Source organism: Passer domesticus, chromosome 24 (genome assembly GCF_036417665.1).
Source record: "Passer domesticus isolate bPasDom1 chromosome 24, bPasDom1.hap1, whole genome shotgun sequence".
Classification (NCBI taxonomy): Eukaryota; Metazoa; Chordata; class Aves; order Passeriformes; family Passeridae; genus Passer; species Passer domesticus.
Genome location: NC_087497.1, coordinates 3,861,692 through 3,876,685, shown reverse-complemented (window position 1 = coordinate 3,876,685; position 14,994 = coordinate 3,861,692). Strand labels below are relative to the sequence as shown.

At 49.9% G+C, this 14,994-nt stretch overlaps 1 protein-coding gene across 2 annotated transcripts in view; it reads right to left on the bottom strand.

Annotated features, from left to right (window-relative positions):
* The window catches only part of GRIK3 (glutamate ionotropic receptor kainate type subunit 3), a 116,657-nt gene that overhangs the window by 32,693 nt on the left and 68,970 nt on the right, over positions 1–14,994 (bottom strand). For both annotated transcript variants that reach the window (XM_064398689.1, XM_064398688.1), the window contains exons 5-8: positions 12,327–12,380; positions 8,142–8,315; positions 5,443–5,586; positions 3,402–3,509 (exon numbers count right to left, since the gene is read on the bottom strand). In XM_064398689.1, coding sequence (XP_064254759.1) covers positions 3,402–3,509; positions 5,443–5,586; positions 8,142–8,315; positions 12,327–12,380 — 480 coding nt within the window. The remainder of the gene's footprint in view (positions 1–3,401; positions 3,510–5,442; positions 5,587–8,141; positions 8,316–12,326; positions 12,381–14,994) is intronic.

Below are 14,994 nucleotides of genomic sequence, written 5' to 3'. Positions count from 1 at the left end.
AGAAAAATAACCACAAATCTGAGTCCATTTTATTTCTTTTCCATTTCCCCACCAATTTGCTTTGGTGGGGAGGATTAAAAATGGCTCAACCAGCTCTGCAGATCCCTGATAGGGACCATTCCTGCTCTCTGTGCCATGGAAAATCAGCTGCAGGTTTCTAACACATCTCTTGGCAGGGCCCTGGGCCCCCCTTTGGGAAATCCCTGCAATGGGGGAGTCTCAATCCTGGCTGCAAACCTGGAGGAGGGGGTGGCACAGGCACATCAGCTCCATTTCAGGTGCTCAGGTTTCTCAAGCTGTCAAATGTAATAAATTATTAGACTTCAATGAAGTCTATTGATCCAGAAATGGCAAAGCATGTCTCTGTTTAAGGAAGTCATCTGGGTGAGGCTAAGCCTGTTAACCTGATCTCCACGGTGCAGGGGAGGCTTTGGGACAAACTTTGAAGGCAGGAGTGGCTAAAGGACTGTGACAGTGAGATAAAATGTCAGGAAAGCTGGAGCAATGTGGGAGTGCTGCCCGCAAATGGAGCAGGGTGGCCATGGAGCCAGCCTGGCAGTGAGAAAAAAACAAACCCCACCTGGAAATAGGAACAGAATGATCCATGTGTAGGGTCAAACTGCAAGGTGGGACTCGGAGAGAAGCCAAAGGCAGCCAGCTCAATCCACCAGGGAGCCAGCAGCTTCCCATCTTTTATTTATTGCTGTTTTTAAGATTCTTCAGCCTCTTCAGCAGTCCAAGGGGAGAACTTGGTTTTACTGCCTCCCCAAAAAGAGACTTTGTAATGAGCAATGCTGCCTGGCAAAAAAAATTGTCATAAATTCTAGAAGAGTTTCCATGAACTTTGTGAAAGGTTTTAAATATTTCAGGTAAAACTGAAGCGATCCCCCATCTCTGCCTTGGATCACAAAACAGCTGCAATGTCAAAAATTATTATTATTGTGGATGGGAAAAAAGCAAGTCTGAGAGGCCCCAGTTTGCTGCACTGCAGCCCCAATCACTTCTGCCTTGCTACGTTTTCTTTAAGAAAATTAAATGCATGGCACTTAAGGCTGAATTAATCAGTTTAAAATATTAAAAAAGGAAGAAAAAGGAAAAAGTGCTTTAAGAGAACTGTGTGAGTCAGATAGTCAAACTATATGTAATTAGGATTTGGTAATACTCCTGTAATCCCTGGAACATCCAGGAGGTATGAGGATCAGGGGTTCAATCCTAAAGCTCAACAAACATAAGCTGTGATACATAAAGCATAATCCAGCTGGGATTTGTTTGTAGTTTGGTGTTTTGTTAGTTCAGATTAACTATTGACAGAATTCTGGCTTCAACAGAGATTTGACATCGATACTTTAAAACCCCTCTGGAGCTGACACGAAGCTTTCAGAAAAATAATGGTGGGAACTGTGAAATCTCTGAATTATTGGAGACAAAAGCTGATGGGGTGTGCAGGGGACACGTCGAGGTTTGGCAGCTTCCAGTGTGCCTGATGTGACAGAGAACTGCAATAACTCCAGCTGGTGCCAGCTCTGCTCAGCCCACCTGAAGGTGTTGGTTTGACAGGTGATTCTGTGGCTGTGCTTAAACATTTGGATTCATGTGGTACAAAATCTGGCATGTTTTCTATTATCTGCCCAACACAGCTCTCCAGCAGCGTGTTGGTGCTGCTGGACTTCAAAAAGATGTGCTGTTATTTTTGGTTAGGCTCTATAAACAAAATATTTTGTAAAAAAAATAAGGCTACAAAGGTCAGCTGCTGCTCAGTTCTTGTGAGGCACCGGCACCTTCCCCAGCTCTGTCCTGCCTCCTTTCTCAGCCAGCGAGACTGAAGGTCACTGGGTTGATTTGAAACGTTTCTTTTATTCCTTATTTGACACCAAAATCTCCCCAGCAGGAGAGAGCTGTGGTGACCTTGAGCTGTGGTACCTGAGGCACCGAGCTGCTGCTGTGGTGGGGAAGTGTGGCAGCCATTCATTTCAAATCCCAGGAATACCAGCCAGTGAGGAAGGGGGATGTGGCACGGGAGCCTCCCAGTGCAGGATCCATCCCCTCCAGACAGAGGATGGATCCAGGGCTGCCTCCCTGTGCCGAGTGACTAATTCCCTGGACAAGTCCCCTGTGCTCTCAGGCCATGCACAGGTAATTGAAATCCCTCCCTGCTGCCAGCCAGGTGTCCTGTGGGTTCAGAACCTGTCCCCTGCCCAGAGGGACAGAGCCAACAGGCTCAGAACCTGTCCCCTGCCCAGAGGGACAGAACCAATGGGCTCAGAACCTATCCCCCTGCCCAGAGGGACAGAGCCAACAGGCTCAGAACCTGTCCCCCTGCCCAGAGGGACAGAACAAACAGGCTCAGAACCTGTCCCTCTGCCCAGAGGGACAGAGCCAACAGGCTCAGAACCTGTCCCCTGCCCAGAGGGACAGAGCCAGCACCATGCTTGGCTGCCACGGGCACCTGGTACCTGTCGGAAAGCAGACTCTGCTCCAGAAAGGGCCTTGCTGCCCTGCCAAATTCCTCCTGTACAGGTGATAGACACCTGTAGCAGGACAGGGATGCAGAGCCGCTCACAGAGTAGTCAGAATCATGGAATTTCTTGGAAATCACATCTCCCTGTGCTCCAGCCACTTGCTGCTCTGTTTGTCAGCAGCTGATTTCACCTTGAAACCTGCATTCTAAGGGCTTTAAGGCTGTGTGTGTGTTGCCTTTTTATTTTAAGTTTGTTTTTTTTTTAAGTAATTGAAGAGAAGGAAATTAAGTCCCCAGGCACACCTGGGATCAGATTTGCACATCAGCATGGTTTTACTGTGCCCAGAGGAGATCTGCACTAATTTGGAGGACCTAAGGCTGCAGTCTTCATGCTCTCAACCCTCATGACACCCCCAGCCAGGCAGGCAAGGCCACACTTCTCTTTTTTCCTTATTGTCCCTTAGATAATAAATAAAATACCCAGTGCATCGTCCTGGAAATTCCAGGCTGTAACAAACTGGGGCTGTCCCCAGACTTGGGAATTTCATAGTGGGAAATGACTCCAGATGATGATCTCCAGTGCTGTGGTCTCCTCAGAGAACAACTGAGGGTTTGTGAGCCAGGCCAGCAAGAGGGAGTGGGACAGGTGTCATTCCTGCCTGATTAGGGCAGGGAGGGGTTAATGGATGTTCAGAAAGTTTCTTTTTCCTCCACTATCCCAGGAAAGTGCCACAAGCACTTCTGCAATCTGTAATCCCACGCACTGGCTTCAGGGCGAGTGAGTCATGGTTGAGCATGGAAAAGGATCTGAGAAATCCCACAAAGTGAATATCCTTTTATATAAACCCCAGAAACCTGGAATCAATACAGCACCAACCATTCCTCTGTTGCTGAGCACCAGCGTTATCCTCAGCCACATGCAGATAAAACAAACCCTGCCTACCTTTTCAAGGCCGTCTTCTTTGAGACTGATGATATCCAAATCAAAATCTGTCCGTAAACCACTGGTTTTATTAAAGACAATGCGTCCCGTTAATCCTTCCCATTGGGCCTGTGGAAGGGAGAAAAAGTAGCAGGGCTGTTACTCAGTATCATAAATAATCTTTTGCCCTCCACTGTATGTTCTTTTAATTAGTCCTTATGCTGGTTCTTTCTCCCTAAAGAGCCTGATTAATTAATAATCCCTCTGCTGCTGCTCAGACTGCAGACGGAGCTGGAGATTTCCTTCACTCTCTTGCAGTCCTTGCTACAATTTCTGTTTGCACCTTTTGTGCTCACCAGCTGTTGCAGGACGTGATGACTCAGTAGAAAACGACTTGCATTTATCACGGCATCCTTGTGAGCTGCGTTCATCCTTGTAGTGCTGATAAACACCGGCTGCAGGGAGCCGGCTCTGGGACGGCTCCAGCCAGGAGAAATCCCTTTGTGCACCAGCTCGCTGGTGCTTCCAAGGTGTGTGGAAGCTTAAATGTTGGGAATGCTCCCCTCTGTCCTTCCAGAGGGAGACTGGAGCAGAAGAGGCCAAGAATGAGTTCATGCGAGCAAGATCTGAGGTTTGGAAACAGGCACAGGAGTCTGGGGCCACGTGCTGCTGGTGCCCTGCTTCAGTTTTGGCAGCATAAGGACGGGGAAGGTGCTCACTGGGACTGGGGACATCCCATTCCCAGAGATTTTTCAGTGCTTGGCTGACTGAGATCCTGAACAGCCTGGTCTGACAGGGACGAGGAGCAGGAGCTTGGGGTAAAGATGCCTCAATTCAATTCCACAAAAAAACCCCCATGTTATTAAATTTCTTTCCCACTGTTCATTTTGCAGCACCCCGGGAATGAATCTCTCTGATTTAGGAGGTGATGGAACCCCCAGTGCCAGGTGCTCTGTGCCAGCAGAGCAGGAGCTGGGGGACAGAGAGGTTTCCAATCCCTGGGGACAGTGCTGGATGTCCCATTGTCCTGAGGAGGATGTTCCTGCAGGAATGCCACGCTGCTGCTCAGCATCCCATCCCAGCAGTGGGGAGCTGAGCCTGGGGATCTCTCCCCTGAGCAGCCCTGTGCAAGCTGCTCACTGGGAAACGTGCTTCCTTTATGGTTGGGGGAGCTTGAAATATCCCAGTGTGATCAAGGTGGCATAATGTATTCCCAGGGGGAATAACTGGCGTTTCTCCCAGTAAACACCCTCCTCTGGCTCCCCCTCATTAATTCCTGAGGAGCAGTGACAGCCTGCTCCCAGCCTTGCCACCCTGGAGTCCTGGGGAGGCTCGTGTTTGCTCATTTGGGCGTGCAGGTGGTTTGCCTGTGGGACGTGCAGCCCTTGGAGCCCCCCGGGAGCCGGGGAAAACACGGAATGTTTGTTGTGCCCAGCTGGAGCAAACACAGCTGCGTGCTGAGCCCTGCAGCTCCCGCGGGGCTGCGGTGCTGCTGATGCCTTTTTGGGCTACCTAAAAACAGAGGCCAGGCAACATTAAGAGAATAAAAAGGGTTATATTTGTGGAAGGGTCTTCAGGTATATTTTGGGCAGATGAAACCTCCGCCACAGGGGCTACACCCAAAAAATGGATCACAACGGATTTTCACACTTTTATAAGTTTGGTGCATTTGCATATTGCGGGTTCATATTCCAATTATAGCTTCAGGTAGTGAAATAATTTTACCCCAAGTTTGCTGCACCCAACTCCTTTTTGTTTCCATCTCAGGGCCTGAGGCAGTGAGGTGTCCTTGATTGCCAGGCCTGCAGAGGAATTGTTGTGTCTGCCCAAAATGGGAAAGCAGCAGCTCCCACCGTGAGTGGAGTTTGGAGTTATACACTAAAGAACTGCAGGATTACAAATATATGAAAAATATAAAAGCTAAAATCCTGAGGCATCAGTGGGAGCACCGAAGGGCTTCACAGCTCCTGGCCCAGGGAGTTTTCTAACCCTGCACCTGCCAAGCCTCCACCCGCTACTCCTCCAGGGGAACGTTTCCAGTCGAACAAAACCACGCTTTTACCTCTTTTATGAAGTTCATGAAGCGGCCGCCGAACCTCCAGGCCTTGTGGCGGTGGCACTGCAGGGAGTTGACGGTCATCTGTGGCGCGCGCTGGTAGCACACGGACACCACGTGCACCGCGTCGTACAACAGGGCAGCGTCTGTCTAAAGGGAAGGGGACAGCGCTGGTGGCCGTGGCGGCTCGTAGGAAAAGGTGGAACCCGCTCTGAGCTACCCCCGCCAGCCCCAGGGGTTCTCTGTCTGTGTTCCCTGGTGGTTCCTTGGTTGTTTAGATCAAAGGCTCGGGGTTTTGTCTAAAATCAGCGATTCTGGAAGTGTCGTTTGGCTGTTCGGGTTGTTTCTTGCACATTTCCTGCTGTGGTGTCAAAGAGGGAGGCAACGGCTTCTAAATGTGGAAGGTAGTAACAGAGTGTTCTTATTGAGTCTGTTTTGTCTGAGTGTAAAAAAAAATGTACGAGAACATATTTTCTACACTATTTTATACATGGGAAAATAAGAAACAGAGATGTTTGTGGGCACACAGTTTTCCAAAAATGACACAAGCTGTCACCAAAATCAGGACCTCATGGCTTTGTAACATATTCTAGCATTTCAGTGATCTGAACTAGGGAGAACTTTTTTCCCCCATATAATGTGATCATTTTAGATTCAATTTGGGATGCCCTATCTTACATCCAAACACTGATCAAGAGAATTGGATTTATTTTTCACTCTGATGTGGTAAGACCTCCTAGTGAAAATACATTATTTGCTGGCTTCACGGAGGCACGAAACAGATGTGAGTGTAGCAGCAGCGTAATAAACCACAATGAAACAAAATAATACAGCAAATAACTGAGCAAACATCTCACAGGACGTAGCCATGGAGAAAATCCTCCAGCCTTGGCAGCCATCCCTTTGACCTTCCCTTCTCTCAGCAACCAAGCATGAAGAGCAGGAGCCCCACCTGCATCCGTGGGCGGGTGTGGACCACAGCAGGGACAAGTTTGTGAGTTTGGGGCTGGAGGAAAGGGGAGGCAAGGATACGTCCATGCAATTTCATGGTGAATTACAGACTGTAATGCCCAGCTGAGTCCAGGGCCCCAGTGGATAGACACCTGGCAAACAGGAATCAAAGGCAGGATCCCTCTGAGAGGACAAAGAGGGGCTGGGAGGAGAGGCAGTGTTGGGGACTGAGCTCTGCTGCAGGCACAGAGGGGCTCAGCCCTGGGCAGCCTGGGGACAGTGGGGGTCTGTCGTAGGTTAAGAAGACTCCTCTCTCCCTGATGGATTTCAGGGTTGATTATTTGAGGGGTGATGATGGACTGAAGGTTGATTAGCTGAGAGATGGTGACGGGGTGGAAATCTATGGTGTTATTTCATTCTGTGGAGAAAATGGAGGGGAGGAGGAGGAATGTATTTTGAGGTATTCCATTGTGGATTGCTATGTGTGGTTTTTTTTTTCCTTTTTTCCCCTTTTGTCTCTTATGTTGTAGATTAATAAAATGTTGTGTTTTCCCCTCCATCCCCAAGTTGGAGCCTGCTTTGTTCTGTTTCCGGGTCACATCTCACAGTAACCATTTTGGAAATACACCTTCCATGGGGGCCCTGGCATTGTGCCAGGGTCAAAACATGACAGGGTCTCTCCCCTAACAGCAACCACAACAGCAGGGCTCTGAGGAGCCTTTTCAAGGTGAAAGTCTGGGAGGCTTTGCCACTTTGGCTCTGGCAGATCTAAAGGGAGGGGGAAGGAGGGAGCCAGTCAGCAGTTCCGGGGGTCAGAGACAGCCTGGCAGGGAAGGCAGGTGGGTGAGCAGGTGCTGCACCTTCCGAGCAGTAACTCAGCAGAGCAGAGCTGCCATCAGACCCTAAAGGAGTCATCCAAGCTGCAGCTCAGCCCATCTCTGGCCACTTTGGCTCTTTCCCCTATCTCAATCTCGGCAAAGCGCCTGGCCCAGCCTGGCCGTGTGCTGTGCTCCCAGCCCTGGGAGCTGGTGTCCCTCTGCTCTCGGGGGCAGCTGGAGCTCTTTGGGACATGTCCTGGCTACCTGCCTTCTCTGGTGGCAATCTGTTGGCAGCTGGGCCCGAGCAGGAGTGTCACCACAGCAGTGGGGTGTGGGCTTCACCCACACTTTGAGGGACAGTTGTTGAAGAATGCAAGAAAGCAGCTCCAGGCAGACACCTGGGATGAGTTGTTACTGGTACAAAAACCAATAAAAGTAACATTTAGGCCTCAATTGTCGCCATATTTCTCTTCACAGAGAAAAGCAAGGCACAATTCTTCCCAAGAATATTTCTGGGTTTCACATTCTCTGAACCTCAAAGAAAGGAAAAACAATTCTTATCTCATTTGCTGTGTCTGTGTTGTGCAAAAGTAGAATGCAAAATGGATATTGTTTATCCAGAGTGATGGCGTTTTGTTTCCTTGGCCTATCAGGGCCAAGTGTGTGTGTCTGTTGGGACTGTCGGTGACAGGCACGAGATTCAGGGCAGTTATGTGCAGGGTTGAGTGCTTGGCAGATTCAGTTTAGATGTAATGTAATATAATGTAATGTAGTATAGAATAATATAGTATAATAAAGCAATTAATTAGCCTTCTGATAAAATGGAGTCACATTTTGGTCGGGGGCGAAAATATCATCGATATTTGACTGTTCCTGCCTTGCTTACCACCCTGCCCTGCTGCCCAGACCCCTGTGCCCTGTTTGAACTGCCCGTACCATCATCACACCATCCAGAAGCCCCAGCTCTGCCTTGGGCGCCGACTGCAGCCTCTCCATGGACCACTTCTCAATGATGGAGGACACGTGTGGGTTCTCCACGTTGAGGATCCGGAAGCCGGTCAGGTTCACCCCAGAGTAGCGATATGGTTCTAGGTCTAATGCATAAAGATCCTTAAAAGAGAGAAACCGGTTTAAACATTTTGCTTAGCTTTGTTTTGTTTGAGTTTTCTGCGTCGGTTCATGTCTGTGTTTGGAGCGAGACAGCAGAGCCCACAGAAGGTGGGAGGGAGAACAGATCCCTCAGGAATTCAGAGGATTGTGCTGCCTGCTGCCGTCAGTGGTGCTTGCAGAGGGCTGTAGGTGTTGGTGGAATCTGGGTGCCGTATGTGCAGGTTCCCCCACACCCAGCAGAAGGGAACTCCTACCAAAGAGCCAAAGAACCCAGCAAGAAAGAGAGTGGATTGTGGGGGGAAAAACAGAATCACTGCCTGCAACCCTGAAAAAAGAGATTGTGACCCAGGGAGGGGGGACAAGGCAGAGTTTCTGTCTCTGGAGCTCCCATGGGCCTTTCCAGGGAGGATTTGCTGGCAGTGCTGAGGCCAACAGGGTGCTGCGGATGACAGAGTCACTCTGAATGCAAAACACCAATTTGCAGACTATCAAAGAGGAACTAAGACGCATTTCTTGACATTCTGACCAGCCTACACAGTCTGCAGATGAATGAGGGTGCCCTTTATACGATGTGAAAACCAGAGCCAGGCAGTGCTCAGCTCTGCTGGCTGCCAGCCTGAGAGCACTGCTTGGCAGGCAGCGAGGGGCACTGGGGCTACTGGGAGGCACTGGGGAGCACTGCTGTGGTGCAGCTCTTGGCTCTCCACGTGTCTGAATTCCAGCTTCAGTGCTCAGCAACGAGTTTGGGGTTAGACAGCACGTCAGGAGCATGTGGCAGCTGATCTGCTCCCCAAAGCCAAGCAGCTCACCCGAGGGGGAGTGAGGGAGTGGTGAGATGGCAGTCAGGGTGAACCATTTGTTGGATGGGATATATTTCATCAGTGTTTATCCTGAACAACTTCTGCAAGGGTTTCGTGGCAGTTTAAATGTGGGGAGGTGGAAAGGCAACACCGCAAGTCTGCAATGGAGCGTGGGGGGGAATATGTGACATTCCCTGCTCTCACAAGCAGGAATATGTGACATTCCCTGCTCTCACAAGGGCTTCTCAAGAAGAGCTTCATATGGGATGAGCTGCTGTGGCTGTGCTGGAGCTGTTCTGTGCTCTGTGCTGGGGCTGGGGCTGTGCTCTCTGCTGGGGCTGCTCTATTCTGTGTGCTGTGCTTGTTCTGTGCTGGGGTTATTCTGTGCTCTGTGCTGGGGCTGGGGCTGTGCTGGGGCTGTTCTGTGCTCTCTGCTGGGGCTGCTCTTTTCTGTGTGTTGGAGTTGTTCTGTGCTGGGGTTATTCTGTGCTCTGTGCTGTGGCTGTGCTGGGGCTGTTCACTGCTCTGTGCTGGGGCTGTGCTGGGGCTGTTCTCTGCTCTGTGCTGGGGTTGTGCTGGGGCTGTTCTGTGCTCTGTGCTGGTGGGACACAGCCACACTGTGGGGCCCCCCACCTGCAGCACCCACCAGCCCACAGGGGACTGCCAAAGTCCCACGTGTGCTGCCCTAAGCAAAGCAGAGCAGCAGCAGCACTTGCCAGAAACTGAGACACCATTCTCCATGGGGGAGTGAGGGTTCTTGTGGCTGTTTTGCTTTAATAAGCTTCTTTGGGGGTTTGATCTTTTCTGTAAGCCTGGCCCTGGCCTCTGCAGCCCCAGGGCTCACTGCTGATGGATGCAGTGCTCAAACCCGCAGGTGCAGCAGGGACCAAATCATTAATCACCCTACAGTGGCAGTTGGGTTTTTGGGCTGTTTTTTAACCCTGAAAAATTGCAAGTGCAAACCTGCACGTTCTGTTAAAGGGCACTGAAAACCAGGCTATAATGTTGACTTTTAAATGACTTAAGGGAGCTAAGGGCAAATACAGTGGTTTGACCTCAGACAGGTGCTCATGTCTCTGGCTGGGGGGGGGACAGCAGTTCTGTGCCTGACCTGCTGGAATGGGTCTGTTTTTCCAAGATTCATTTTTAATCAGACACTTCAGTTTGTATTCCAGAAATTTTTGTGAGGAAATAATTTTTGGTTGCTAAAGCTGATGATATCCCCCTCAGAATGTGACTGGGTGTGACAAATCAGATCCCTGAGCTCCAGACCCCATGGTCTCTGTTGCCCACGTGTCAAACCACCAGCCCTGGCCACCTCTCAGATCCCACTGGTATTTTGGGTGCTGTCCCTGCCTTGCTGCTCCCCACCAACCCTTCCTTTCACCAAGTTCCTATAGAAACCAACCTCCCATCCGATCCCTCTCTGGTTCCAGTTTAAATCTCAGCTGCAGCCTGATTTATCACCTCCTGGGATCAGAGGATAATTCAGAATACCAGCTGAGTGTCAGGACGTGGGGAGGTGTGGATGGGAATCATCAGATCAGTTTCTTCTGGATTTTCTGCTCCTGCACAGCCACAAATTGAAACATCTGGTTCTATTTTCCACCTCATCTACATTCCCTTTCACTCATTATTTTCTGTACTGCAGATTAATTCTCCCCTCCACCCTTAATTTTGCTTTCAGTGTTCCTGTGATGCTCTCCCCCAAATCAGGACAAGCTTGGGCTCCTTGGTGGTGGCAGCAATGCTGGGGACTGATCCTCAGAGATGCCACATCCTCAGTGGGAGGCTGCAAAGGTGGCATCCCTGTCTTCTGCTGCCCGTGGGTGAGTGTCCCCACAGCTCTGCCCTGGGATCTGGCAGGGCTTGGCTGTGGCTGCAAAGCCCCATTTCACAGACAGCTGAGACACCCCCACAAGGGTGGAGACCTGGGGTGTTCCCTGCTGGGCTTTGGGTGTAAAATCTGCATGTGACAGAGACCAGAGATCCTCCTCCTGCTCCTCCTCCTGGGGTGGAAAAGGCTGATGGGGCTCTTCATGCTGGAGTCAGTGAACTGTAGTCGTGCTGCCTAGCAAAATGTTGAAGCATTTCATGCCAAGTGTTGATACACTGTGCTCAGTATTGACTGGGGACCTTTTAGAAACATTCAGTATAACATAATAGACTAATTCATTAGCACCCCATGGGTCTCGTACTGGGGAAGCTGAAGCACAGGCATTGCAAGCTAGGAAAACATTGCCTTAAGGAATGACAGATTAAAATATCTTTCCCATGATATAACTGTTATTTCAGGAAAGTGGCATTAATTGTGATTGCTTATCTATTAATTTATTATAATTCCTCTTTTCCCACCTCCAGGCTGTACCTACACATGAAATGTACTCCAGGCTCAGCTGGGGCTGATTAATAGGAGGTTATCTGGGAAATGCTTAAAGCTGCCTGGAATAGATAATGGCAGCAGGGGTAATTAAAATGTCTTTTGCATTTGAAAAATAAATTTTGTAGTTTTTAAGGGTTAGTTTAGTCTGTTTCTTTCCTAAAGGCAAAAAGATAAATTAGATTTTCAAAATCACGCAAAATTCAACAGTAGACTAGACAATAGAATCTTAAATGGAGACAAAAGTGACCCTGCTAGGAAAGCCAAATGCCTCCTGGAGTCAGAGAGGACTGGCCTGTGTTTAACAGAGGGGAGTTAATGTCAGGCTCAGCTCCCCTCCTGGAAATTAAACCTGCAGGGCTGTAGCTGGGACCACAGCAGGGCTGCTCCTGGCTCCAGAGGGGTCCTGGGTGCTCATCCCCAGCTCCTGCTGCATCAGGGTCCCACCAAATCCAGTGTGGGGGCTGCAGCCTTGCACTCTCCCTGTGCTCACTGTCGCTGTGTGGGGAGCTACACTGGAATCAAAGTGACTGGGAGGGAAAACAAAGCCAGAACCCACATCTGTGCACTGCAAAGGAGGACTGACAGCTCTCAGGCAGTGCTGCAGAGCAGGGGAGGTAGAGCCAGGTCACTGGGGTCTGACCCTGACCTGCAGCCAGGCCCAGCCCTGTCCTCTCCTCCTGGCAGGCTCCAAGATTCCCCTTTCCTTGCAATTCCCATCCCTTGGCAGTGCAGGGCACACCAGGATCAGCCACCCATCCCTCCAGCTGCCCCCTCACATCCCACCCCCCTTCAGTGTGCACAAGGTTTGTGCACAGCCAGGTACTTTACCAGAGTGGTGAAGATGAAGTGGTAATACTCTGTCATCATCCCCATTGCCATCGCCTTAAGGAGAGGAGGGAAAAGGGGTTAGTCAAGGGAGACAAGAACATAACAGCCATGCAGCATAAAACTCAGAGCTCGCAGGTAAATGTGGCAGGAGAGACACAGAAATGCTGGGTTTGGATTCAGGATTGAGGCCATGGAGCAGTTAAGAAACTGGAAACACCAGGTTTGGACTCAGGATTGAGGCCATGGAGCAGTCAAAAAACTGGAAACACCAGGTTTGGATTCAGGATTGAGGCCATGGAGCAGTTAAGAAACTGGAAACACCAGGTTTGCATTCAGGATTGAGGCCATGGAGCAGTTAAGCCAGGCCCATCAGCAAGAGGCACATGCTGCAGTGCTGAGCTGAGCAGAGCTGTGGTCCTCAAACCATTCAGAAAGCATGGCAAAGCCTCAGTGTCCAGCTCCCATGAGAGCTGGTGGCATTTCTGGTGTCCCTGGATGTGTCAGGGCACTGTGGCACTTTGCTCATGGGTGCAGGATCCTCCAGGGCCACAGGCTCTGTTGGCATGGCTGTGGGAGAGGAGGTCACCTTTCCTTCTCCAGTACCAAACCATGAACAGAACCCCCCAAAAACCTGTACAGACTGACCATAAATAGCCTGTTCTGGAGTCACACATCCATGTAGTGGCTGAGAAGGCAGCTGAAAGGGTTTTGATTTCTGACACATGTAATTCTGGGGTTCTGCATCCCCACCTTCAGTCCCATCTGTGCAGTGAATACATGGAGCTCCTGCCTCTGTCTCTCCTTCCTGAGCACAATAGTCAGATCCTGATTTAGGGCCTGGTTTAGAAGTCTGTCACATTCGTATTTTCTGAAAAATCCTTTCACCCAAGAATTTTCTCCTGGGAAGCTGAGAAGCCTCAGAGAAAAAGGAAAACAATAATTATCTGATTTGCTTCTCCTGTGTTTTTCTGCCTTGGAATTGTTTACCAACAGGTGATTGTTTCATTGGTTTCATGTGAATTGTTTTGACTTATTGGCCAATCAGGGCCAAGCTGTGTCAGGGCTCTGGAGAGAGTCACGAGTTTTCATTATTATCTTTTTAGCCTTCTGTAAGTATCCTTTCTGTATTCTTTAGTATAGTTTAGTTTAGTATTCTTTAATGTTGTATCATAAAATAATACATTAGCCTTCTGAGAACATGGAGTCAGATTCATCACTCCTGCCTTCATCGAGGCACCCCACAAATACAATATGGGTCAGTGAAGGTGTAGGCACAAGGATGGGGAGTGGGAATATCCCCTGTGCCTCAGCTTTTGGGCATCAGGGTCCTGGGGGCCCTTGGCCAGCACAGCTTGAGATTCCCTGCCAGCCCCTACACGCAGGATGGCTCCTGCAGATTGCTGGGATTTGCATAACTGAGCACTGGAGAGAACAGACTGTCCTGGAAGCTCTTTCAGAGGACAACCATGGGCTGAAGGGGCCTTGGCTGGATGACCATGCCCTTCACAACAGGAGGGGAGCACTTTTCAGTCTATGAGAAAGGTGACCTTGAAACTGGTGGCTGGTGACAGGAAGATCCCTGTTCTGTTTGGCTGGGATGCTGACTGTGTGAGCATGTTTTCTGGAGAAAACACATGCAAGAGCACTTTAAAATCCCCACTGATGAGAAAGTGACTTCAAGTCCCCCCAGGAAATGTTTGCCTCCCTTGGTTTTTTGCTAAAATTACTAGGGCGGAATTTACCTCCGAGGAAGGAAGTGACAGTCTGAAAAGAAGTGAGATGTCAAAAAACAAGGGAAAAGGAAAGGATCTGGATTGCAAGCCTAGATATTGTGACTCCAGAGTGTGATTTCACCCCAGGTTTCTTGCTCTGGAAGTAGCTTTTTGAAAGTCTGGGGGCTGTCCCTGTGGCCATTCACCGTCCTGTCCCCCAGTCCCTGCCTGGTCAGTGCATCCTGGGGGCTGCAGTGTGGCTCTCCCCTCCTGCACACCCTGAAGCAGGGAATGGCACCTCAGTGTGGGAAGCACCAGCTAGTGATGGGGAGCCAGTCTGGAGCAAATAATGAGATCCCAGTTCACGTTCTATGGCTGGATCACTCTGGCCATAGCTGAGGAGCCCAGACCTGCTGTCAGAAGGAAGCTCCAGCTTCCCAGCACTGGCAGCCTGGGGCAGGATGCATCTGGGTTTGTGGGGAAATGAATAAATGATCATCCTGGTGGATAAGCCACAGGCAGTGGCTGGGATGAGAGCAGGAGCTCTGTCAGAGCTGACAGGCACAGCTGTGCCCTGCAGAGCACAGAGGCTGCTCGGGACAGCCTGGGAACAGACCTGGAGCGACAACAAGGGACCAAAACTGAGGAAGGATGGAGAATCTGGGGTAGAACAGGAAAGCCTCATAAGCACGACTCACTTTGTGATAGGTTTCTACAATTACTTGTTTTCCAAGAGGGCAAAATAATAGATGGTTTGATGTCTGCTCACCGAGGGACCCAGGCTGGAGCAGTAGGTGACAATCTCTGTACAGTTGTGCTGCCTCATGTGGTGTTACTCACGGATTACTAATCCTTGGTGTTTTTTACTACTCCAGTTTAAAAAAAACCTGCCCAGATGATCAGTGCTGTGCTGTGGGAGCATGGAATCTTGAATCCCTGGGGAGCAAAAACCCGAC